At 40.3% G+C, this 26,730-nt stretch overlaps 2 protein-coding genes across 14 annotated transcripts in view; one reads left to right on the top strand and one right to left on the bottom strand.

Annotated features, from left to right (window-relative positions):
- Positions 1–25,483, top strand: part of RIPOR3 (RIPOR family member 3) — a 62,457-nt gene extending 36,974 nt beyond the window's left edge. For all 12 annotated transcript variants that reach the window (XM_027473156.3, XM_038166372.2, XM_038166371.2 and 9 more), the window contains 18 exons: positions 184–207; positions 342–395; positions 1,176–1,325; positions 2,307–2,370; positions 2,766–2,809; positions 3,480–3,605; positions 5,736–5,881; positions 12,606–12,735; positions 13,390–13,971; positions 14,666–14,805; positions 15,002–15,134; positions 15,825–15,933; positions 16,528–16,689; positions 16,849–17,007; positions 18,131–18,333; positions 18,598–18,681; positions 19,614–19,704; positions 20,678–25,483. In XM_027473156.3, coding sequence (XP_027328957.2) covers positions 184–207; positions 342–395; positions 1,176–1,325; positions 2,307–2,370; positions 2,766–2,809; positions 3,480–3,605; positions 5,736–5,881; positions 12,606–12,735; positions 13,390–13,971; positions 14,666–14,805; positions 15,002–15,134; positions 15,825–15,933; positions 16,528–16,689; positions 16,849–17,007; positions 18,131–18,333; positions 18,598–18,681; positions 19,614–19,704; positions 20,678–20,778 — 2,502 coding nt within the window. In that variant the 3' untranslated portion in view covers positions 20,779–25,483. The remainder of the gene's footprint in view (positions 1–183; positions 208–341; positions 396–1,175; positions 1,326–2,306; positions 2,371–2,765; positions 2,810–3,479; positions 3,606–5,735; positions 5,882–12,605; positions 12,736–13,389; positions 13,972–14,665; positions 14,806–15,001; positions 15,135–15,824; positions 15,934–16,527; positions 16,690–16,848; positions 17,008–18,130; positions 18,334–18,597; positions 18,682–19,613; positions 19,705–20,677) is intronic.
- The window catches only part of PTPN1 (protein tyrosine phosphatase non-receptor type 1), a 44,709-nt gene continuing 40,354 nt past the window's right edge, over positions 22,376–26,730 (bottom strand). For both annotated transcript variants that reach the window (XM_027473150.3, XM_072026610.1), the window contains exon 9: positions 22,376–25,960. In XM_027473150.3, coding sequence (XP_027328951.1) covers positions 25,753–25,960 — 208 coding nt within the window. In that variant the 3' untranslated portion in view covers positions 22,376–25,752. The remainder of the gene's footprint in view (positions 25,961–26,730) is intronic.

Below are 26,730 nucleotides of genomic sequence, written 5' to 3'. Positions count from 1 at the left end.
GAAGTGCCAAACCAGCCACATGCAGAAAATGAGACTGATTCTAAAAGTTTTTGTCTGTCTGCTTGTAGTAAACAGTACATCTTAATTCAGTGTCACTAAATGCATAGTGAGTTTTGCAATAAAAGTCAAAATATTGTTACTATGCATGCTCTCCTGTTCATCCTGTGCTTTTTTTTCTTTCAGGCCTTCTACTATGACCTGGATAAGGTAAGATTTGTAAAGATGAGATGAAATATTGTAGGTGAAGAAAAAAAGTGTTGCTTACTGTGTTACTTAAAGGCATGTTTAGGAAATACTGAAATAACTAACCAAGTCCCCCTTCTCTCTCCCCTCTTCAAAAGCAAATTCGCTCTGTGGAGAGATACATTAGAAAATTGGAGTTCCACATAAGCAAGGTAAGGGGGTTTTATACGTTGCATGTGTAAGGCTTACATTGCTATGTAAGCAAACTCTCTGAATAGAAAATACTTTAACTATAATTTGTCTGAAGGGGAATTTCTGGGTACTTTTTGAAAGCTGTAGCCACTCTTGTTACTGAAGGAGGCGATTTTTATTTATTTATTTTCTTGAATGGTTCTATTCAGGCTGAATGTTTGGCACAGCCCAACATGAGCTTGCCTGTGAAACCAATTTGCGTACTCTGCCAGTTTGTTCAGAAAATAAATAAATAACTCTGCTTTCGGAAGTTTCACACATTATCCCCCTGCCCCCTTTCTCACAAGGGGCCTAGGTGGGCTGTTCTTTATCGTGTATGTCTACGATCTGCTTCCAAAGGAATTAAATCTATCCTCTGACATGGGTAAAGGTGTAGGTGTGTTAATGTATATTCAGGGAATTAACTTTCTTCTCCCTGAGTAATTTTTCCCTGAACAAAGTGTTACTCTACTCCCTGTCTTCCACTTCTTAATAATCACAGAGTGAGTTATTTCTCAATATCCCCTCCTTCTTTTGCTGGAATATCTACAAACTGTTGCACTCTGATCAGTCTGTAAAATGCAGGTGTTGCATTGTGGTGCAATACCAAGATAATCGGTTTTGGTTATGGGTGGTTTGAGTGTTTTTTTTTTTTTTTTTTCCCCCTCTGTTAAGGACTGACAATGTTCCTTCCCAAAACATATTAAAATTATGTCAGGGTAATTCTTGTAAATTCTTTTCCTCACCTAAAAATCTTGTAGGTGGAAGAACTCTATGAAGCTTACTGTATCCAGTGCAGACTGCGTGATGGCGCCACTAACATGAAACATGCCTTTGCCTTGTCTCCTTCCACCAAAGCCTCCAGGGAGAGTCTAGTGGAGCTCTACAAGAACTTTCAGGGATGTACAGAGGTAGGGAATACTGCTCATACGTAGTGATGACCTGACTGTTTCTTAGCGAAAAACGTACCAGAACTTGCTGTTGGCTTTTTATTATTGGTGGGGGTTTAAAAACAAAACTGAAATACAGGTATATAATGCAAATTGAAGCTTGTGAGATAAATACCTTGCAGGCAAAGCTCTTGAGTTCTGTGTTTCATTCCTTTTTTTTTCTTTTTTTTTTTTTTTTTTTTTGTCCCCTGCTTAACTTGGCTTCGTGCATTTGTGAGGACAACTGAAAAATTCATTTAATTTCTGCTTTAACACTGGAGTGAATTATGACTTCCACTGGAAGTAATGTGATGAGAATTAAATACATCACAAGTAAGCCATGCTATTTTTGTAGAACAAACAGTGGAAGGTAACTGAAGGTGAATTGCTTAAGCAATTCCATTCTACTGTGGAGAGGCATCACAATTTTCTAGCTTAAAGGAGGCTGTAGCGAGGTGGGGGTTGGTCTGTTCTCCCACGTGCCTGGTGACAGGACGAGGGGGAATGGGCTAAAGTTGCGTCAGGGGAGTTTTAGGTTGGATCTTAGGAAGAACTTCTTTACCGAAAGGGTTGTTAGACATTGTAACGGGCTGCCCAGGGAAATGGTGGAGTCACCATCCCTGGAGGTCTTTAAAAGACGTTTAGATGTAGAGCTTAGGGATATGGTTTAGTGGAGGACTGGTTAGTGTTAGGTCAGAGGTTGGACTTGATGATCTTGAGGTCTCTTCCAACCTAGAAATTCTGTGAAAAGTGGTATGAATGATCTCTCCATTGGCCTTCACTAGTGCAAATGTTGTTGTCTATCAGTTAAAATATATATTAAAAAAAAAAAAAAAACAACAAAAAACCACACACACAACAAAATAGCCAAAGTTCTTTAAAGATAAGAAAATGGTATGTATGGGAAGGGTAGCTACTCTTCACTGCTTTTCACTCCTAGTGACTGTTCAGTCTTCCTTCTAGGACATGTGCTTTATAGAAGGGGCGTTGGAGGTCCATTTAGGAGAGTTTCACTTGAAGATGAAAGGTATGTTCTTCGCGTGTTTTCTTTGAGATTTATCAGATGAATAAATAGGTTCTCAACAAATCAGATTTCTACATAGGAAACCCAAAATTAGTGTTGGCTGCTTCCACTGTTTTTCTGGATCAGACCCTGAAGAGAATTCTGGCAAACTTGTTTGCTTCAGTGCTATGAAATAGATCTGCAATGGTATTTTATACTCTAGTACAAAAACTGACAAACTTTCTTTCTTTGTCTCAATTGAAGTTTTTCTGAAGAGGTTTGGGCTATAGGAATAGCTTCTGCATGGAGCTGAGCACAAAGGGGTGTTTACCAGATTGTCTCTTTGTTTATTGTAAGCTGAAGCTTTGTGGGACATCATAAAACTCTTCAAATACGATGAGTTTTTCTTTTCTTTTCAGGCTTGGTGGGCTTCGCACGTCTCTGCCCAGGGGACCAATATGAGGTGCCGTATACAGTGATTCATTTTGCCCTTTATTTTACTGCTATGAATTTACAGTAGAGGAACCGGAGTGCAAGGGTGCGACACGTAGAAGGCGAGTGGGTAAACAGGCTATGATAAAACCAAGCACTGCTCTGGTGAGGGCAGTACTCTGGCACACTCATTGGTTGCTCTGGCCTTTGAGACTTAAAAGAAAAAGACTTAAGTGTTAGGAGAGGTTTTAACAGATGGCAGTGATTGTCTATGAAAACCAACCTAGCAGGTCTTTATCTTCAAAGTTGCCCTAGAATCAAGTAACAGTTGCTGCCTGTTTCTTGGAAGACTGCCCTTGGCACGATTTGAATGCATCTCAGTATATTACAGGGTTGCTCTCCTACTTGTAGTGATTCCAAATCAATTCCAATGAGCCTTGTATTTCAGTACTTCTGCACCAGGTAGACATAGTTTTACAAGTCTTTTGGAATGGATGGGATGTGTCGTTAGACATTGATTTAAGGTGTTAAATCTGACAGCCTGAACCTTGCCTCCAGCCTTCTACTTTATCCGAGTTCCTAAACGCACAGTGATCAAAAGAACAGCTTTGCCTCTGCAGTACTGGAACAGAGTGAGGCTTGTGGGCCAGAGAGTGTTCTGGGTTATGTTGACCTACCATCCTTCTCTTTGTGGTTTCCAGGTTTTTGTGCGACTGGGACGCCAAAAATGGCGGTTGAAAGGCAAGATTGAGACTGACGACAGCCAAACATGGGACGAAGAAGAAAAGATTTTCATACCTAATCTCCACGAGCAGTTTGAAATCAAGGTGTGGTGTATAATGGTTGGATTGGAATCAGTGTGTTAACAGGTCTTCTATCTTACTGCTTACCTGTTAGTGTACCGTGCATTTGTCAAAACTCCTATATAGTTTTATTTTCCTAGTCATGTAAAAATAGCACTTAATCAACGTGCCGTGTATTGAACAGAATTCTACTTCTATTCTTCCTTACCAGTGCTAGGAGCACTGTGTACTGTACTGGTGCATTTGCTTTCCCGTGTTCTGGAGTCTGGTCTGTGTTTTTGTTTTTAAAAAAAGACATCTTAAATCAATATCTAGGTTACTGTAGGGTAAAGTTTAAATGTGGAGACACAAAGATGTGTATTACTTGTATTACCCATGTGGGATATTAAGTACCTAGAGTTCTGTTTTCTACTGAAAAAGAAAAATGGGTATATGGAAAACATATCACTGCACATGAGGATGTTTGAACTACACATTCAAAATGCACATGTGGGTGTGCTACAGATTGTTTTATCATGTTTGCATTAAGTGATGCTCCATGTTTCCAATAAGCTAATGGCATTTATATGTCAGTACGAGGTGTACTTTAAGTAGTAGTATCAGGTTGCTGCAGAAAGATAAAGTACCTCAAAAGAGGCCTTATCTTTAACAGTAAGGGACCAGTAGTAGTGGTCTGTGATGTTTTGTGGGTATTTCTTGGAGGAAGCTTGTATTACTTGTTGACCCTTATGCAGCTGGCACTGGTTCTGGTACATACCTTACATACCTAGCAGGTGGAGTTAATCCTTAAGCAGCAATTCCAGTGTAGTCTGGCACCTTTCATGGGCTGGAATCTGCACTGTGACTCCTGTCAACCTAAAAGGAGCTGAGATCGAAGTCTGTGCTGGACCCTAGTCTATTAGGAAACTGTGCCAGTGTAGGGTTTCAAGCTCTGGCATTGATGTTAAAGCAGCTATTGCAATATTCCCCTCCTATCTGGCAGCAAGAAGTGGGTTACATATGTGGGACTTCTTGGCATCTTGCCAGCACAGCCTTTAGAAATGTGCTTATAACATGTTTTTGGGTGCCGCTGTACAATGAAGATCAGGTGAGAGGCTAATTGAGAGGCTTTTCTTTTTTTCCTGTAATAGTTGTAAAAATGTGTATTTCTATGACAATGAAAGGCTTTGTTTCATAAGAGCTAATGCAAAGCTTTACTTTTTCTGTCAGCTTACGGAAGTCTGACAAATGTTCTCCACACCATTCTTCTCTTTCTAATTTGTTCTTAATCTTTACCCAGAACAAATTCATAGTAGGTTTAAAAAAATATAAACTTGAAAAGTGCCAAAGAACTTTCTGAGAGGAGCCTAGGAGCACAGCTTTTGCTTACATTTAAAGGAGATGCAGGCATGGAACTAATTCCTGAAGTGGACTTTTGGTACTTGTGCCAAAATTCTGTACTGTCTGATGCTTTATGCACTTGTTTTGGAACAACTTGGTGCAGAATAGATGTGTTTTCAATAGCAAAGATGTATAGCAAAAGTTTGATTTAGTTTGTTTTATTTAAGTAGCTGAAAAAACTGCAGGCCTGCACCTGGATTGCTAATGAACTTGGAGCTGCCTGCAGAGCTAGAAGGAAGAACTGGTGCTTATGTTCAGATTTTGCTCCACAGGTTAGCTCAGAACTGTTAGAAGGGTCACAGTAGATGGAGACAGCTGCACTTCGAGATTCTTCAGGCAGGTTAGACCTGAAATATTCTAGTGTAGGTAGGCTAATATACTTGCTTGTGTTATTTATATATATATATTTATGACGGTGTTCTTGTAATAAGATGCAGGCTGGACTCTGCACTATCAATGACTACTTGAGCTAGAATTTCCAAATTTCAGACTACGTTTGTTCTTAATCACAGTTCTCCAAACTGTGTTATTAGAAGTGCTGTACAGCTCTGTTTCTTTCCATGGCCCAGGCATCTCCTCTTCTGTGTTAGCAATCCATGGCATATTCCTTGTGGGATTATTGGCTCACAGCAGTTCAGGATCCAAGACATGAGTATCGAGGTTTTAAGTTTGTTGTGGGCCTCCGAGCAAATCTGAGCCTGGGAAATTTGCCTTTCCATACACATGACTCTTAGGATTATCTGCTAAGATAAAAATGGATATTTGTCTCTGCAGGTGACAGAACTGCGAGGACTGGCCACTATTCTAGTTGGAGTTGTGACATGTGACAGCATAAACTTCTTTACAACCAAGCCTCAGGCAATCATTGTGGATATAACTGAGCTGGGCACTATCAAGCTGCAACTGGAGGTCCTCTGGAAGTAAGTACAGCTTAAAATGAAAAAAAAAAAGGAGCCAGAAAAAGTGAAATAAAGATTCTGAAGTACATGTATGTCACTTAGCAGCATTCAGCATCGTAGTCCTCTTTCTATTTGCAGAGCAGGTGCAGGATAGATGGAAGCCTCACACTTCCTTACAGCAACTCCAGCTGCTGGGCCTGATCTCTGGATCTGTGGGTCCAGCCCTCTGGAATGGAAGCACAGGGTGGAAGGGGCAGAACCTATTTCTGTGACCCTTCAGTTCTTTCTACTGTTGTTACCACAGCCATGGCTAGCCACAAGAGCTGATTGTAAGCTTTTGCTTACTTTAGGACTGTTCTGAATGAGCATTCATTCAAATGAAACTGCAAGTAGCAGCTTCTGGGCACAATGGAAAAATATACTTACTTGGAATCTAGGACAATTACTATTACCAGGCCACAAGTCATTAAAAAATTAAGCTTCTCTGTAGACTTAGCACCTTTGTATTTGCACTATGACCACAGTTGTTGATATAAGGCCTGTTTGTGCACAGCAGGGAAGCCTGGTATACAGATGCACATTTAAAACAGCTCATTATTTTCATGGTGCCTGTGACTTGTTAAATTGTTTTATACTTGTTTGTACTAGTTTTTGTAGTTGATTACTGATGTTATTAAAAACAAATTCTCACTTTTGTGGATGCTGCACTCAAACTTCTTCTCTAGACATACCACTATAGATTTTTCAGGTTGTACTGTTACTTCTGCTTTGTTTTCTTATTTGGGTGTACCACTGCAGTCTTGCCAGGCTTTATCTTCTAGTTGTTCTTCTAGAGTTCTTCAACTCTAGTTGGTTATGTCTGAGTAGGTGTATGATGAGCCTAAATTAGTCCTTTCCCAACAGCAGTATCTGATATGTATTAATTTGTAGCTCTGTCTACAGATCATATGATAACTCTCTGAACTTATTAAGATTTTTTTTATTAGTAAGAAAATGAGTGACCTGCTTTCCTGAGAATCTCTGAAGAAGTGAGGAAAATGATTTTGCAGCTCATTAACTACTACTTTTTCTTGGGTTTGTGAGGGTTTGGGCTGTGTGAATACCCTGATATAAGCTTGCCTGTAGGATGGTGGTGTTTTTTTTTCCTACCTTCCTAACATGGCAAGCAGTTATATAATTCAGTAAACTTCACAACAGATCAGATTGGTATTGGGGAAAGCTTCTCAATTTCTTGGGAAGCAAAGGCAGCAGCTTAAAGCTTGGGAATGTCAGTGCACAGTGAGCATCTTGTCTGTAACAAATCAAAACTTCTTAGCTTTTTCCCATTGCTACTGTGCAGGGATTAATTTTAGTTGTTTTAGTGAAATGCCTAATTAAAAAGTGGGACATTCTCACTTGTACTTCTGTATGTGGCTTATTGTGGTGCTCAGTTCTTCTCAGCCCACCGTGTCCAAGGAGCTTTTGAACATGACATCAAAGATTGGCCTTTCCAGAAGGTCCTTATGGATCTAGGCTCTCTCCGGGAAAAGTAGAAAGTGAACAACGTTTAGATTAGGAAGGGCACCATGTAATGGCTTGCAGGTCAGACTCATTCATGACACAGCCTTAAACAGTGCTTCTCTGACCTAGGTGGCTTCTTGTTTTCTTAAAAATCACCAAAAATTAAAAATAAAAAGTTTGTATGTGTTTAATGTGTGGTCTGCCAAATAGATCTTACCAAAAGAGAAACATTTCCCTGCCCTTTGGGTAAAATAACCAAATGTATTTTATAGTCAGGCTTGAAAATCAAGTCTTAATACCCTATTTCTACTTTTAATTACCTTTGGAAGCATAATTTGACTTGAACCTTCACTTAATTGTTGACATAATTAAACCTTGACATAATTTGATTTAGTCTTTTAAGCCACAAACGGGAGAACTGCCACATGAATAGGAATTGCAACAGAAAACCTTTGAGTGCTGAGAAACAGTTTTCAGGTTGACTTTCTGGGAGAGAGGAAAGAAGAGCTTTATTGATCAGCATGCTATTTTCTGCCTGACTTTTGTGTATACTGTGGTTCTTGAAAACCCATTCTGTTGAACTGTAAATACAATTGGGCTGAAACGTAAGGTTTAGCACCAACATCTGAAACTTATTTTCAAACACACGCACTGCTCCAAGTTGATGAGAAACAAACTCACACAGCAGAGTTCTGTGTGCACCTGTTGTTTATGGCAACTTTTTTCCTCCTGAGATCTAACATTGGGTATCAGTAGATGTTTTGGTGAGTTGCTGCAGCTGCTCTGAGGCTTCTGAAGCCTCTAACTTATTTGAGAAGCTGAGCCACTAATTAGTTGGGTAACAAAGCCTTACTCGGGAAGCTTACTGTGACCATGCATTGTATGTTCTGTGAAGCTTCTTACTTGTGGCAAAGCACATACATATTCTCATTTGAATCTGAAAGCAGACATGTTCATGTTACAATTAATGACAAGTGTGTGGAGTGAGGATGCTGCAAGCTGCATGATACCTTTTTTTTTTTTTTTTAATGTAGAAACAGATTTTAAAATGAAAGACCTTTTAAAGGCCCGTTGAACTTTTGGGTTTTGACATTTGCATGTGTTACAATTGGGGAAGGAAGTAGAGAAAAAGGGGGTATGGGGCTTATATGGACTCTTAGACACCCCTAGCAAAGTCAGATGCTAAACAAATATTTGTCACTTCTTCCCACTCACCCCACAGTGTACACATACACCTCCAAAACTCCCACTGGCTTTAAACCCTCTACACAGCTTTAAGGCAGAAGGGACTACAGGCAGAATACTGTTTGCAGAAGTGCCTTTCTTATAAGGGAAGTCTTTTCTCCCTATGATTTCAAGCCTAACATTCCTAGAAATCTCTGTGGAGTAAAAGAGACATGCTTTAATGAACTCTAGGTATAAAATTTGTTTTTGCCCTTATGGAAAGTGCATACTGAGTGATGGCACGCTTGTGATGGAGGTTTGAGATCACTTCTCTTTTGTGCTAACCTACACCAATGGCCCTCTAACAGGTTTACTTCATACTTGCTCTTGCTGAGTTTACTTGCTTGGCTTTTGTCACTGTCAATAACTGGCATAAATACATATGTATGTTACAAATTTTTTTCTTCCAAAAGAGCAGTATGAAGAAAAGCCCTTCCTATTCTGGGATACTGTATGGTTTCTCAGATGATAGCCTATGTCTCCAAAGCAAGTGGTATTTGTGACTGAATTTTCTAGAAATGTGTAACTTAAATTATGTTGATACCTGCCTGTTGCAGCAGCTTTTGACTGGCAAAGACGGGCCCTCCTATGGCATTTGGGACAAACATCACCCAGCTTTTGGAGCTGGCAATAAACGAGCTGGGAGAAGGACTAGCAGTGATGCACTTTTTTGGTAGTTAATCCCCACTTGGAATTTCCCTGTGTATGAGAAGATTTCAGCTGTGCATCTCTGCTGTGTTTCAGTTCTGTGGAAGGTGTTGGGATCCTACCAAGTGGATTCTCCAGAGCACTTCAGCACAGAAGGCAGGCTGGCAGCCTCTTCTTCTTTGACAGCCTGTTTGTTTACAGGAATGAGAAGTTACATGGTGATAATTCAGGCTGTTTCTATTTTCAAAGATAAAGCACTCTAAAACAGCTGCTTTTTCTTTGATTCAAGAATGACTAAACAAACCTACCAGCCATGCCCAAATGTCCCTGAAAGGCAAGCTTTCACTACGGACCTGCTTTGTGAGGAATCCAAGTGCAGATCACTCTTCCACTTCTAAATGTATATTTTCTTTAACTAGGCCACTAGTCTTCTGGCCTCTAATAAAAGTTCCTTCAGCTCCTTTATAGATTATGCCATGAGGAGCATGAATGAGCTTGGGCCTGTTGCAGAATTGCTTTGCTGGCCAGTTTGGCAGGAGCCTTGGTTTCTTTTGCCAACCAAAACAGCAGTCTGAATTCTGTCTCATGGAGGACAAAAAGAAAGCCTGTATTCTCTTCTCAAAACTTCAGTTAGCACCCCGTTCTGGGATCTAAGGGTACCAGCCAGCCACAACCGCTCTTGTAATTTCTGCCTGCTTTGAGCATATGCTGGCCTGGCTCACAAGGGTTTCTGGAGAAGGAGAGAAACTCTGAAGGGAGAATTTTAAAAAAAAAAAAAAAAAAAAAAAAGTCTGTTTTTTTTTCCTATTTTTTGGGGGGGGGGAGGAGGAGGGAGCACAAGGGGAAACATCCCTACTGACTGTCCTGCTATAGCCAAAAACTTATATGAATAAATGCTCATGCGGGTATGTTTAGGTAGTAGTCCATCAATATACTGCTGTGCTTTGGATCCAAATGATGTTTCATAGCTTAGTCCAATAACAAGCTGTGCCAATCTTGACAAAGGTGCTCATTATGCCACAATGACCAGCAGAAACCAAACTCTGATCACCCTGCTAAATTTGCATCTATGTTTGCATGTATAGTCATTAGAAAAGGAAAAAAAATCTCACAACATGTTAATAAGTGAGCCTGCTCCAGCTGACCAGAGTTTTTGTTGGGATTAATACAAGCCTGGATCTGCAGGCTTAATGGGGACATTCAGATATGTCTATCCACCATGAGCCTTATGGCTATTTAATACGTGGTGGGACTGGACAGAAGGAGGCTGGTTTAGGTGCTCTCCTGCCACTGGGAGAGAGGAGTTCAGAGCCTTGGGAGCTGAAGACAGAATTGAGTTCAGCTCTTCTGAGCTCTGCCCCATTACTTATGTTTCTCTGAGGATGTAATCCAGGAAGTGTCCTCCTTACACACCCAACAGCAAAATGAAGAAGGGTGAGGAAATGGTAGAAATCTCAAGTATTTCACCCCTCCGCAGGGTGTGGGTTTGATGAAACATCTCGCTGTTATCCGTGCACGGTGCTGGCAAGGCTGAGGCACCTGAGTGTGTCAAAGTGCAAAGCTGCTGATGTCATGGGAGGTTCAGTCTCGGAAACAAAAGCTCTGATGAGTTGTAAATCTCTTCAAGGTCAGGCTGGGGACGTGTTTTGGACATGAATGCTGAAGTCCTGCAGAGGTGCTAAGGCAAGCTAAAGGAGTGTCATACACAGCATTAGCGTTGGCCTTAACGAAGGCGTTGTAATGTCATGCATTTTGGTTAATGAGTCATAAGCAAAGGTCAACGTGCATTTGGCAATGTAGAAATAGAAAGAGGACAACAAAAATGGTCAGAGTTGGGGTCACTTTCATCACAAGGAGACACTAAATAGGTTAGAATTTTTCACGCTTGAAAAAGTGTTGCTGTGTAGGCGGAGGTGTTTGCGGTGCACAGTGTGAAAAGGAGGCGATTAGCCACAGAGGACATCCCCAGTCAAGGTACTTGTTCTGTGTTTCAAAGTTAAATAACCAAACTTCTGCGTCCTTCTGACCTACACGGATCTTGTGTCAGTGATTACAAGAAGTGGCTAGACAAGCTAAGGGCAAGTTTGTCTGCTAGTGACGATTGATGGCAATATTCTGCTTATGAAGTCTGGCGCGTGACACATCTAAGCTATGGATTGCCTGAAATTTGAGTATACGTCTGGGGAAGGCCTGCTACAGCCGACCTGTCTCCTTTGCGTTTCCTTACTGGCTTCTGTCAACGTCAAGCTGTTGGGTGAGATGGGCTCTTAGATCTGTCCCAACGTGATGCTTTGTTTGCTGTACGATGTGGAGCAGGATGACAGATCGTACCCAAAGAGCTTAAAAGCAAAAGATAATAGATGGTTTTGAGCAGACTTGATTCTTTCCAGTGTGTCTTCACCCTTCTTTTCGCTCTCTCTTCCTGCTTTCTGCAGTAACAGCGACTGCCTGCGATTGCGGAGGGCAGCTCTGTCACTGTGTTTTGCTAGAGGGTACCAGTAATTGTCAAAGGGGCAAGATGATTTACCTTGTTATTCCTGTGCCTTTCCTACCAAGAGTCATTTTGCATTACTGTATTGCTATATTACAAGCTACAAATGAAAAACCTGAGGAATGGATCCCTGCGTCTCTTAAGAAGCACCATGGATGGAAGCAATTTGCTTCCATCAGTAAACAGCAGGCTTTGGCTACGAGGTTCTTGCTGTCAGAAATCTGATGTATTTTCTACACAGTGAGACAATACAGATGGTTGTTAGTGTGACTGCATGGAGCTGGCCTGTTTGATGAACCCCAGCTGGGTGACACTGGTTAATTTTGCCAATTAACCTGTATTAGGCGAGCTCCCATAGCGTTACCTCCATGCTGAGGATGACAGTGGTGAGTTGCACTGCGGGATGCTGTCCATGTGCAACGTGAGAAGTTAAGAGGAGGGAAATTAATTACAGTTTTCCTTTATTATATGTTTTATATTTCCTTTCTGTCTGATACGTGTGTCTCTCACAAGCTGTCCAGTGCTATCAGCAAGCAACCCGTACCATACTTGCCACCACTGTTGGTCACGTAGAAAACTACAGCGGGACAGGGAACTTGTCAGACTGCTGGTGTGTTGGGCTCTTCTTCCAAAAGCTTTGGCACAGGTCTCTTTCTAAAGGGTGTTGTGAATTCTGTGTAAAATATACACTATTTTCACCTACTTCCTTCTTTCTCTGCCGGTGCAACCAAAGATACTGGTCAGAGAGGCAGTCCCTCTTTCCTTTTATTCATCCTGGTGTTTATTAAATGTCACAATTCAAATCCTAACTGATCCTGTTGCTAGACGTAGCTGTACTTGCTGGTTGTACTGACACATGGGTTTTTGTTTCTTTTGCTACAGACCCTTTGACACGGAGAACCTGTTTTTGTCACCTGGAACCACTGCCAAGTTTTCTGTGGGTAGCAGGAAGAACTCTTTATACAACTGGACCCCACCAAATACCCCCAGCTTCAGAGAGAAATACTATCTGGTGAGTATGCTGAGGAAAACAAGATGCGAAGCGCAAACCTAGGATGTGATTTGTGGATTAGATTAGGCTATTGAAGAGCATACTCAGAAATGTGGAAACATGTAACATTCTAGAACCATTGCAGATTATCTGGGGGCTTCTTTGTATTTTAGTTTTATTATTTTTACTTTATTTTAACCTCTATTAATTTGAGTATCATTTTAGATTTTGTAGAAGAAAATAAATTCCTGCCAAATATGCCTCTGAGCAGCCAGGACGATGGGGATCTGGGCGCGTTTCTAATACTCTGTAGTGGGAATCCAACTAGGATCCAGCCTCAGTAGTCATGGCGCAGAGCAGTACCTTAGAACTGCTATGTAAAAAAAAGCCTTCTTCTTCCTCAGCTCAGCTTTTTGCCAAGGGTAGCCTAAGGGAATAGAAAAACCTCTCCATGCATTCAAGAGGGTTTTAATCTAGTGGTTGTTTTATACGATCTCTCTGTTTCTGCAATGTGTCTCAAATACTGATAAGGTTATATATACATTTCCCTAATATCAAGTCTAACTCAGATTTGGTGTTGCCTCACCATGCCAGGAAACCACAGCTCTCTGTCTTAGGTGGTGTCTTATGCTTTTCAGTTATATATGTGTTCACCTATACATTTATTTGCTGCAGTCTGTTTTGCAACAAAGACAGAACCAAGGGGATGTAAGTGAAGAAGCTCAGCCTCCCAGCATACTGAGCTATTTGGCTGCCTGTGATTTTGGTGTGCATGAGAGGAGTAAGGCTCACGATCCCGTGGAGACGAGTGAAGCAGACTCGTTCAGCTCTGAAGATCTGAAAGGGACAGAGTCTAGAAATGCAACTCCAGCTGCAGACCACAGGACATTGCCATTGGTGATTATTCAAGAGGCTTGTGCAGAAGAGCAACATCCACTTCCAAATCACGCAACTCTGGACATTCTGAAGAAGACTCCGTGTGCGGATGGATTTCCAAGTAACCCACCTAGTTTTCTGAGTCGTGGCAAAGGCAGCAGAGCTTCTTTCAACCAGACCAGAAATCGCCATCTGACAGAACAAGAAAACATTAGCCAGAAAAGCTTGAATGCTGCAAATGATGTAAAACTAGATGGATGTACAAAGTCAATCGATAAAACTCTCCAAGAACTGTTAAATTTGCTGAAATTACATGATGTCAGGCAAGCCCAACTGGAGAAATTGGAATACCAAGTTTTATCTATGAGGGATAAACTAAAGGTACGGTGGTGTTTTACATTTGGTAGCTTCCACTGCAGGTAGTTTCCACTGTTACTCCTGGAGCTGTAAAAATGTCGTGACCCTGTAGTGGGTTTGATATCAGAATGTGTCAGTGGCATGTTCCCCAAAAATAAGTTTGGCCACCAGAGGTCAGTCAGTACTCAGAAAAGGCAGCCTTGAGAGCTGACTACACAGAAGCGCTGTGTTGCATCTCTCAGGGACAGCCTTCAGATGCCATTCAGAGGTCAATAACCTGGAAAAAAAGTAAATTGAGAAACTGCATGCAGTCAAACTGGAAACAAGTCTGGGTTAAACAGAATCTGAAAAGTTCTTGGATACTACACTGACATGCAGCAGCCTGCTCAGATTGCTACTTCTAGATATGAAACAGGGAATATGACACTAATAGAAGGTGATGCAGAGAAAGTCAGCCCTCGTACCAACCTTCACAGGTGTGGAAATCCAAAGAGGAATACAAACAGACTAAAACATTGAAGCATGCTGCAAAATTAATTAGCAGCATTATTTTGGAATCAGCGATGTACCAAGAGCTAGCTTTCCTGATGTGTTAAGAATAAAGGAAGAAAAGCAAACTGGTTTGCTGTTTAGAATGATATGAAAATCAACAAAGAAATCATGCAAAATGGTTTGATGCCTGCAAATAACAGTATTTGTCCCTCCATTCTATCAACAGCTAAAGACACTTCATCACAGACGTTCCTCTATGGAAAGTTTAATGGTGGAAACAGTGCTGGAAAGTTTTGACTTTTTAAACGCTGACTGCAGTGCTGATGAGCTTTCATTATTTGGAAGTATAAGAACAGCCAGTATCAGGTAGGTACCTGCAGCACTTTATTACAGGGGACAAGGAAAAGGGGAAAGCAAGGCTAATCCCAGGGATACTTACTGATAGACTCTGCTTGGCTAGGTATGAATTGCACAGAGCTGCTAATGGTATGAATATCCAGGATAGAAACATTTTTTTTAATTATTTTTGAATGCTCTGAGCTTCATTTCATTCATTCAACAGCACATACAATGACAGCACGTTTCAGTCCCTGAGCTGTGACATGAAAACAGAAGCAAGAGGTGTAACTACTGGTGATGACAACTTAGATGTACTTTTGATAACTCATCTGAAGCTGTGCAAAGCTCTTTTACAGGTAAGAGGTAGCCTGTGGGTTTCCAGGGCGGTGGTGCAGGATGGCAGTCGTGTCCCAGCAATGCGCCGTGTACATGTATGTGGGCAGATCACATCATACAATACCTCTGCCTTTTTTCAGCCTCTTGTTTTTTATGAAGTTCTAACAAATGCTTCTGTGCCCAAAGCAGGCTGTCGAAGAAGTAGGATAAATTTTGGTTGCATTGTGTGTCAATAAGAGGTTGTTGTTATTATTATTATTATTATTATTTAATGAATGGAAAAACTGCTGCCTCTAGAAAGAACTGGTAGCATATTGGGAAGAAAGAATTCTTTTCTCTCCTTGAGACCTTATTCCTTTGCTGATTTCTGTTAGTGCTCAAGCACATTATTGTCTTCAAAGTATCACCTCTGATTTGGATGGCCTGCAGAGGACAGTTTATCTGTTACTATTGATCTGCTACACAGTTGTCAATGGATGGGGCAGAGAAGAATTTTAAATGCTGGACAGTCTTTTCCAGGAGAATGTGATTTATTTGTCCTGTTCCGCTGAGCAGCTTTGTACTCAGAAGTGATGGGAAAAGAGGCCTTTTGAGAAAAGCTGGTGTTTTCTCAGATTTTAGAAGCTTGATTCTATGAAACAAATACTCATTCATCTTGAGCTTGGTACTGCCTTTGTTTCAGCTATTGAGATGAGCATGTTGCATTTCAGAAACTCAGATCACTAAACATAGCCCAGATTGTCCAGGAGAGCATTTTGGAAGAAGTGTCAGAGCAGACACAAGTCCTGGGGGATGTCTTGGATACGTCTGTTGAAGAAAGTGAGTAACTGCATATTGTCAAGGCATTCCAGAGGTGTGAGAGTTACAGGTTGTGCTGTTTGAGCTTTCCCAGATACATCAGAGTTTCATTCTAGATTCCTTACAAGCATTCATGTAAGTAAAAAAGTTCTTACAGATAAATTCTAAATTCTTAGAAAAAACATGGCTCATGTTCAGAGGTTTGGAGTTTTCTGCTTGTGAAGGTACATAAGAAAGGATCTCTAAAATGCTACCAGCAAGAGGCATGCCACTTCTAAGAAGTGGAAATGGTTAAACTCACAGAAAGTTCTTTTGAAACTCAATTCAGATGATAGGAAAAGTTACTAATGAACTGAGGGGCAGTAGAGCTCTGCTAGGCCTCTCATTCAGGTCTCCTAATGACAGTTTGGTACCACAACCAAAGGTTGCTGAAATCAGTGCTTGCAGATGTTTAAAATACTGGAAGCAAATCTCCAGCTTTGAACTAAGCCTTCTATATAATGCAAATACAATTTATGCTGATACATCCCTAGATACGCCATGCAGTGCATAATTTCTTATGTAAAATCCAAAATCTGCTAGAGTTCACTGTTTTCCTAAAATGTGACTTTTCAGTTATTCAGAAGACTAAGAAGAAGAAGCACTATCTGAAAATCTGGAGTGATCTCGCAGAGCCTGGCAGTATCTTGTTTGCTTCAGCAGAAAGATTCCATCATGCACTGAAATACACATCAGCGCTCAAAATGAAGGAAAAATACCCTGGTCAATTAGAAGCAGGTACCAGTGCATTCCTTGAACACGAGGCTGCTTTGATTTCATTTTGTTGCAAGGATTAAAATTGTCCTTGTGCCTTTAAAGAACATATTTGTTTTAAGCAGCTTACATCTAACCAACTTTTCCTTTTCTCATTTGTTCTTTTCTGTGTTATCCCTTCAGTATTGCGGAGATTTCTAGAGCAGATTGTCACCTGTGATGGATTGCTCCCCTCTCCATACCACCAAACAGAACCAGTTACTTTATTCCAATTTTATAACTACCTGGAGAAACATCACATTACCAGCCTGGACAAACACTTGGGAAAACTTGCTAAAGAAGGTAATGGCAACACTTGGCTTCTTCATTCAAATCATCAAGCCCAGGAGCTGCTTCTTGCTACTCAGGTTACTGGTGAAGTAAACATCCAGAGCAAAAAACAGCCCTACCATTGCATTGCCAATTGGTTTTGATTTTATTTCCCCTTATAACCATGCACGTTTAGTTAGAACAGGACAGGCATGCTTGACTCTCACATCTGACCAGGTAGAAACAAGCAGAGGTGTGAAGGAAACATTCATCCTAAGTGTTGTAAAAAAAGGGTTCTGTGATGTACTGAAGTTAGAGCAGAAACTAATTTGGCAGCAACCTACAGCTAGACTCAAGAACTGAGTAGATGTCTGTAGCTTTGTGTGGCTATATCAGCAGCAATGACACAGTTAATAGCAATAAAATTTCAGAGGTTACTAGCACATGCTTTCTAAGAGGTAGCCAGAGTCTTGCCAAAGCTTAGTCCAATAGCACTTTAAAATTTAGCCTGTATCAGAAACGAATTATTTTTAAAATGGTCCTGATACTGGACACATCTTTAGTCTTATTTTTGATGCAGGTGATTTATCAGGTAGGGGAATGAGGATTTGTGCATTATTAGTGAAGAAAAACTGGAATACTCTTCAAATTAAAAATGTCAATCCAGCATCTGATTCCTTTTTTTTTTTAAAAAAAAAACACAAACATACAAGGTTTTCTTTTTGACCAATACAGCAAGATTTTTCAAAGCTGCTTAAAGAATTATTTGGCTTGATCATTTTTTCCCCTTGTTTTAGGACTGTTCTGGTTGTCCTAATGTCCAAAGGTACAGGAGTTCTCTTGCATCATATGTTGTACTTGAGGCACCCAGGTCTTATAAGGACCTTGTTGCATCCCATGAACGAGAATTGTGATACTAGTCACTGCTCCATTTGTCTGACAGTCTGGCATAGGAGGAAATGAAACAATGAAAGGGAAAGAAGACAGGACGGTCAAAGGGGCAGTCATCCTGATGTGCTTCCTGCCGTGCCTAGCTTGCTTATTAGCCATGTGAATAACTTCATAGGCTGAAGGAGACAGAGTTAGAGAGGAGTTTGTCTTGTCTTGAAAATGTCTTCATTTGTCATTTATTGAGGTTAAGTTGTTTCACTTGCAGTGATGCTAATTGAGGAGCTGCAGTGCCCTGGACGGCTGAAGACTCTTAAAAAATTGAAAGGAAAGCGATTGAACAAGCTCCAACCTCTACCACAGACTTTACGGCTGCTTGGGATTTTACAGCTGGATGACAACCACCGCGTCAGCAAAGCAGCCACATCCTGCCTCTCCCGTGCAGCAGCAAACAAGAACTTTAGGGAAAAGGTTAAAACTTACAGTGCTTATCAGCTTCTCTAAGTAGGTGCTGGAATACATGCAACTTGTTTTATCCTAGAATAGTACCGTTGCACTTCATCAATCTATTCTTGAGCCTAAACCATGAAGTGCTCAACTGATTTCTCTGTATCCTTTATTCAATTTCACGTAGGTAAAATAGTGCTAAAGTCAGTCTGAATTTGAGTGCTCAGTTACGCTTAGGTTATAAAACCTTTCTTCTTATCTGTGTTTTTTTTTTTTTTTTTCCTTTAGGCTCTCCTTTTTTACACTGATGTTTTAGCTGATTGTGATGCAAGACTTCAGCAAGCTGCGTGTTTGGCCCTTAAAAACCTCAGAGTAAGTATTTATAGCTCTACTTGTTTTTTGCTGCATCTGGCAAAAACTGCTGGGTGATGAAGTGTTATCTATTTTTTTTAAGCTTGTAGGGTTACTTTTACAGCTTCCTTTTATTTGAGATTGATGAATACTTTGGCTGCCACAAGTCTAAAATACTATTGCTGTTATTTAAAAGGCAGCAGGTAGAGGGAGCTGCAGTTAGCTTGGAGTGTCTCAATTTGATTTGACGAGCACAGCAAAATGGTAGAAAGGATGCTTCCTAACTTCTACAGTACTGTCACAGCAGACGGTATCTGATGGGGAGACACCTAGTGTGTATGAAAATGAGCAGTGGAGTCATTTGTATATGGAGTCGGTTCTTACATTTTAACTGTAGAAATTAGAAGTTAAATCAGTTCATTTTATTTTAATAATAAGCGATTATAGTCAGAAAATAAAAGTAATATTTGTATTGCTATTATAAGAAAATTTCAGAATAGCTTTAAAGCTATCTAACAGCTACAAGTCTGTAATAAATTGTTTGCACTCGGGATTATTGTGAGTACAGTTTCTACAAACATGAAGTCACAAGATAGGCCCCACAAACCGGTCTTACTCTCAAATAGTCAGATTTGCAAAGCAGCTGTTGCCATTGCACAACCTGTCAGTGAAGGTCCTGATTGCTTTATGGTAATTTAACAATACTGCAGCAGTGAACTGCATGCTAGAGTTTTAACTTTCTCATGCCTTGAAAAGAGAAAGCGGCAGAAGTGAGATTGTGCTTGTAAAAATCAAGTACAAGCTTATATGTTAGGGGAGAAAAGAAAGATCACAGTTGAAGTCAGATGCAAGAAGGGATAGGAGTCAGTTTGGAATGTGTTTATCTTGCAAAAAAAGTGTTCCTCAAAATGCTTGCTGAAGCTACCATTGGAATTTTACTTTTTTTCAAACAGGCTGTAGAGAGTATAGAGCAGGTCGCCCATCTGTGCCAATCTGAAATAGAGGAAGTTAGGAACGCTGCCCGGGAGACAACGTTGTCCTTTGGTAAGTCTCGTGTACAGCTTTCAAATATAGATTCTGAAGAGCAGCATGAAATAGGTAAAGCTTCAGGCCTGTCTGGTTTTGCACTATGTGTTGTACAGCATGAACACATGTGGGACAATGGAAATTTTTCATGAACAGCTCTTTCATATACTGTTAAATTACTACCATTCGTAATCTTCCCCTCCTAGCTTTTGTAAAAATGGCATTTGGACCTGTCAGAGTACAGTAATGCTGCTTCTAGCTCTGTGAGATTAGCTAAGATGATCTTTTATAAAGCAGAACACCAACAGAATAGTTCAGCCTGGTAGTCTGACATAGCCACCTACAAACCAACTAGTTAGTGCTAATTTTCCTGTTCTCCACACTGCTGCATTCTGAATATTGGAGCGATCATGAGTACAGACAATATTGTTTTGTACCTGTTACTTCACCTGAATTTTGTAGATACACAAGTGGGGTTGACCTGGTAATGAAATGTCAATGTTCTTAATTTACTGCTGTGTAATATGTGTACTTTTACTAAAGCCAAAGGACCATTGTCTAAGATAAGTTTATTAAATGCTTAGCTGCTGGGAGGATGTCCACTTATCAAGGAGATGGTTAATTTCTCTGTTCTTGGTAAAAAACAGTTAAGATCATGCTTAGTTCTGGGGCTCTCCAGGCTTACCTCATAGAAATACTAAGATTCACGTGTATTACAAAACAGGTTTTCCAGTTGTGATGCTCCAAATTAATGTGTTTACAGAAAGCTTGATTGTTTTTTTTTTTTTTTTTTTTTTTTCCCATGGTGTCTTCTAGCATTTAATAAAAATTATATATATATTCCTTTAGAGATATGTTTGTTCAGAGCTTAATAAGAACTCTCAGGATTGACAAAGTCACAACAGAAGTATTTCAGTGTAGCACTTTTCTCAGGGTGTTTCTAACGGCTTTCTTTTCCTCAGCATGGGATGTATTTTCTCTTTCTCCATAGGTGAAAAAGGACGACAAGCCTTTGAGAAAATGGACAGAATTTGCTGTGAATTAAGAGACACTGTGCAGCAAGAGGCTGAAATTGAAATCACCGTATTTTAGTAGTGGAATATGAGGAGCTAAATCCCACCTTCCTCACAGCCACAGCTGAGTACTGAGGATTTAGTTTGTTCAGGGTCTGGTTTATTGACACCCTGCTATGTACATGCTGCGTACTGACAGAGTACAGCTTTGTTTCCAAAGTGGGCACAGTTTGCAATCTAAACCAAATAGACTGGAATCTGTATTTTCTTACTCTCAGCACATGATGAAATCTCAAATCCAGGTTGCCACTTGAGTTAAATCTCCATCTCATTGGAACTGGCTGCCTCTGCATGAACTAGAAGTCAAATATGATCTATTTTCACTTAAAATATTTTATTAATTTGGCATTTCTCTAAGAGGAAATAAATGATCACTCTCCTGCAGTCCATCTAGAAACTAGCAGAAAACAGCTTGCTTATATCAACTGCCACATAAATCAGAAAAATCTAGAAGCCTTATTAAGTGGCTACCATTCTTTTTTTTATATACAATTTAGTTGCAGAAGAAAAACTTGTTACTTTAAAAGTCATTTTTGGGGTAATCACTGCAACTTAGGCCAGGCTCAAGCAAGGCTTGAGAAGGGTAAGTAAGTACTGAGTGTAAATTCTCAGCAGTTTACAAGGGGAATTTATTTATCAGTTATTATCCATGTACAGATCAGACTGCCCTATGGACAGATCTATGTAAGTAAGTTTAAAAAGAAAAACAACAAAAAAAACACAAAAACCATTTTATTCCTTTAGTCATAGACCAAGGTTTTGCATAGTCACATACCCATTGTCAGGCTCCTTACTCAACACTTATTTAATGTAGTGGAGGCTAGTCACAAAGAGAAGTCTGGCTTCAGGTAAAATACTTGAAAGGGTTTGGCTTGTGTGTATATATTTTATATATATAGTACTTTTCTATTCAGTATTTATTTGTTGGATTTCATACTTTTTTCCCTACAATTCTAATAAAACTTATGAGACAAATTTCTGCAAGTCCCTCACGCTGGTGTATGTCCAGAGTAACGGGAACAGGGATAAGGCAATCAACCCCTCATGGCAGGTAAGATACTGTGTATTGAGCTAGATGTGTATCAAGGAAGCACGGTGTGTATTTCTTCTAGCTATGGGACGTTCAGGCTTGCATGGGTGAAACAGGCTGGGCTATCTGCAGTATTTCACTTGGGAACATGCAGCTTCCTGAGACACTTCAACTCTATACTCACGAGCTCTGTATAGCAGGACCGTGGTGCCAGGTCATCCTATTCCATGGCAAAGTTTAACCAAACTTAGAAGGGGCTGCTTATCTATGGTTTAATTCTGCTTTCAATTTACAGATTTATTTAAAAGCAGGGGAACAACATTTTCCTACTTTAGTAAGTTTTCTGCTTCCCCCTAGCCTCATTCACCTAATCTGCCCCTTCACTACAAAAAATAAAGAGAACATTTTGTATATGTATAAAAAAGTTAAAGTACAGTAAAAGACAAGTAAATTCTTACAGTAATATTTAAAACATTTTCCAGTAAGAAAAATAACAAACATTGGGTTAGTCCAGAGCTGCAAGTGGTTCAAAATAGGAGGCCCTGGCTCTAGCACTGAGAAGACAGGAAGCGATGAGACACGTACCTTCTTTAAAAAAAGAATTTTATTGTAACAACTAAAATGAGAACTGAAAACTTGGATGGGAAATTGAAAAACTGTACAATTTTACTCTAACCTCTGAGGTCTTTGCAGTGGCTTACACAAAAGACAAGATACCTGAAAATGTATTATACCAAAACATTTAGCTTTTTTGTTTTTTATTTTTTTAAAAAAGTTTATTCTATGGCAATCTGTAAAAAAGAAAGACCTGATGAGTAAATATTTGCTTAAGGCATATAGCAGAGCAGCTCACTAACTTTCTAACAAGTTTAACATGGATATTTGTCCATTTTCCAAGAATAGGTTAACCAATACACCCACTTTGAAGTGCTACTGTATATACACACCCGAACTACTACATACATATACAAGACATCAAAACAAAAATGTTTACAGTTCAGTATTATAAGCCTTATACACACCTCACTGGTCTTGTGGGCTACTTCACTGTCTACCCCAGGACAGCGCCAATTCTCCTGGATTTGGAGCAGATGAAAGAAATAGCAAAGTACATTGGTGGAAGGCGGGGGGGGGGGGGTTCAAAACTTACTTCCTCTGCAGGAAGTTTCTCTTACTAGAATAATTTGCAAAAACAGTGCAAGTGAATTATTCTAGATTCAAAGGAAGATGCTTTATTTTATTGTCAAGCCTAAAATTTAAAGCTTTCCTTCTTGGAAAGAGCATAGCTTGGGGGGGGGGGGGGGGGGGGCACTATTTCAAGAACCTCTATTTTTGCATTTTTGCAGCTCAAAGCATGCTATTGAGATCTTCCAAGAAAGGTTTTCTTCCTCATCCTCCAGTGCAGCTCTGCAGGCAGCACAGCAAGTCATACCCAGGAATCACTGAGCTATCACTCGCCTCAAGTGACCAGAGGTGAGGTGTGGATATGGCTTACTAAACACTCTGGAATGTCTGTACTATACTTACTCAGCTGAAATGAACCATGCTAAACAACCGGGTTACACTGAGTACGCAGAAATTCAATAGGAAGTCATGCCAAGTATTGGGCGAGTACATGTTATCTGATAAACACCAAATCAATCTATCGCTGAACGAAGAGACTTTCAGCAACACCCTTTGAACCACAGCCACTTAATGATCAGTTCATGCAAATATACTTTGGGCACATCAGTAAGCAGAAATATGTTCTTTCACCTTTCAAGCACATGGTATTTAATCAGGACACTAGAAGACTTTACATGCATTTTAATACAAATGATGTACAAATGTTGCTTTAGAACAATATTCTACCAGATGATGGAGAGAATAGTGGGGACAAAGCAATCACATACTGTATCTTAAATACACAGTTGAGCCGTTATATATTACCATTTTTCTATACTCATTTTTCATGATTCCAATAATATAACTAAATATTGACTGATTACAACATTCCTCCTTTCCAGTACTGGTCTGACCAACAGTCTCACAGGTAAAGTATTGACTCCCAGTACTACCTGAGGATTTATTATTGTACTTGTGAAAAGCCCTTGATGCAACCTTGACAGAACACAAAATAGAAACAACTCCCACCCCCCAGTTTACCACCTTATTCACTGAAGGAAAAGAGCTACACTACAGACAGTTTTGCAAAAATAAATATGGAGTGGAAAGAGACTTACATAAGATACTCCATAGTGATGTCTGCATGAGAGTGGTGGTTAAGTGCTATAAATCTAGAAAGCATTTAAAGATAAAAAGAACTGATTATTAACACTGTTGCAAACCAGTTGTCATGGATTAGTTTCATTCACTACGCCTTTCAGTAGTGAATTGACTCTCGTCTTCTGCCCCATGACATCAGCAAAGAAGTCTTTGCTGCTGTTGTTTAAACAATAATAATTTGGTACTAACACGAGGAACAGCATTGGCAAAGACGGTTCAGTGCAGTGCAGGCTTCCAGTCATGGTTCCACCAGTGTGCCCCAACCCTCCTTTACAAGCTCTCTATGTTTTCACCAACCGAGTGGAACAACTCAGCTGCAGCACGGCACAGGACAAACCCACCCAGCTCACGTTAGGACAGCGACAACCCTGTCTGCAGAGGTGCAAGACTTACCCACCAACACCACCACGTCCCACCATCACTGAACAGCGCATCTTCAAGCCAAACTAAGCCAGTACTTTAAATCTTTGCTTTAAAAAAGCAGAACACGCAAATGCTTGCATCATAAGCCAGCTGATACATTCTCAGACCAACATGTCTTCTGTTGAGCTTTTTACTTCGTAAGGAAGCTGCCACAGCATTAATTGCTCTGGATTTCTTGAAACGCTTTCCTGCTCATTACTCGCACTGCCTCTGAGCACGTTACCTCACCAGCTGCTGGAGGAAGCATGCTATGCCTTATGAAGCAGATGTACAGATGTAGAGTGAAACTGCATTTTACATTCCAAATGATGAGGTTTAAGAACTGGTCCTTCTCAATGCCAACCGAACAGCTGCAAAATGCTGGTGGACATGTTTTGGTTGAATTTCGTTTCCCGTTTCTCTCCCTCACCTTCTCCTAACCCAGAATATAAAAGTAAAAACAGCTTTACAAAGGATGGTGCAATGTAAATAGACATATGTGCAAGTAGAGTGCAACAAAAGTCAATGAGAAGATACACTTATTTCCAAAAAAAAAAAAAAAAAAAAGAAAGAAAAAAAAGAGCTTGACATGTTGGGATACCCTGAGCAAATGCAGAAGCCTGTTTCTATAAACACATGTAAAACAGTAAGCTCTTTAAGAACAGTTATGCCAAGATTAAATATATCAATACCACAGGCACTGCCCACAACTCAGTCTTTAACAGATGAAGCAAGTTACAAAACAAAAAAAACACCCAACCACAACTGCCCCCCCCTCTCCCCCCTTCAAAAAGTTTACATTCTTCAGGTATGTGGGTTTATTTTTCTTTTTTTTGGGAACTCATCAATATAACTCATGTATTTGGTTACAACACTTGGAGAGTACAAGCAAGTTTCACTTGTGCCTAGTTTTTCTGAAACACGAAAGAAAAATAACTGGCTTTTTAAAAAAGGCTAAAAACAACAATGTGTTGTAATTCTATTATTTAGTTAAAAAAAAAGAAAAAGAAAAAAAAAAAAAGAAAAACAGACTATTTGGCATTTTCTTTGCTTACTCCTGAATATTTTAAGGCCCTGAGATTAGAATATTATGTTCTTGGGACCACAGGGCTAGATAAAACCCTAGTGCATCAATTCTCTCTTAAGCCCTAACCAAAGTTCCGGCCTTGCAACCTAAGATCTATCTCCACTGAGACAAGGCTCCCATGCCTCAATTAGCTTTCTTTCACAGAAGCTTATTACAAACCGATCAAATCGTTGGTGTTTTCTGCAGGGTCACTCGTGCTGGCATGTCCATCAATGAAAACACACCCTGTAAAAAAGATAAGCCCCTGCTGTGAGGAAGGTGAACATGCATATATTCACTAGAAATGGCTTCCAAGTTGTCATCATATTCTCATCATCCTCTTCTAAGTTGTCCGACTTCATTGACTCTTCTTTGTGGGGCGAGAGGTGCTGATTTTCACCAACAGTTCTCCTCCGAATTTCAGTGTCTTGACTATTGCTAAAGGACAAAGAAATGAATATTCAGTACCGGATTTTGCATTTTGGAGAGAAGCCAGGCAGACTTGATTGAGAGCATGGCCTCACCCACTGAACATCACAAAGGTGGAAATCTCTTGCTATCACGAGCTGCAGCTGATGACACACCAAAGCCTGTCCCTAATGATTACGGTTCAGGCTGTTAAATTACAGGTTTAGAACAGTCCTTGTCATCAAAAGCCACCCAGAAAGAAAGGATAGTAAACATCCAGTCTGCACCAGATGCTCAGATTACTTATGCATTCAATCCCCAGGGAAACTCTTGCTAGGTAACCATGCTTGGGGAGTATTCTGTGCCCTTTACAGAGCCAGGTGACTTAGCTTTAATCACCACCTACTTCCATTGCTCATCACAGATCTGCCACCTGCACAGCCAGAGACAAGAAACGAACTTGTACAAAGCCACATCCAGCTTCGGTGAACATTTCTATACAGTCCTAAGCCCAGGCACCCACTCAGAAAGTGAGAAAGGGGTGGAATTGTGAGTTGCTGCTGCAACTGTAACTTCGGAAGGGCGGCTACACACATTGTGATAGCTTTTAATGATGGAACTGATGATTTCTCCACCTTTTAACGTTATCTCTGGATACTAGACCTCCATCACGGTGACAGTATCCTGACACCTAAGGAAGCTTCTAAACTGAGCAGGAGTTTTCAGATCTACGGTACAACTCCTATCTGAATTTAGAAAGCAGAGCACCGCCGTGCCGTGACAACCAGCAGGGTGGTGAC

This window comes from Anas platyrhynchos, chromosome 21, assembly GCF_047663525.1.
Source record: "Anas platyrhynchos isolate ZD024472 breed Pekin duck chromosome 21, IASCAAS_PekinDuck_T2T, whole genome shotgun sequence".
Taxonomy (NCBI): Eukaryota; Metazoa; Chordata; class Aves; order Anseriformes; family Anatidae; genus Anas; species Anas platyrhynchos.
Note: the sequence above shows the minus strand (reverse complement) of the source record. Positions and strands in the feature narration are given on the sequence as shown.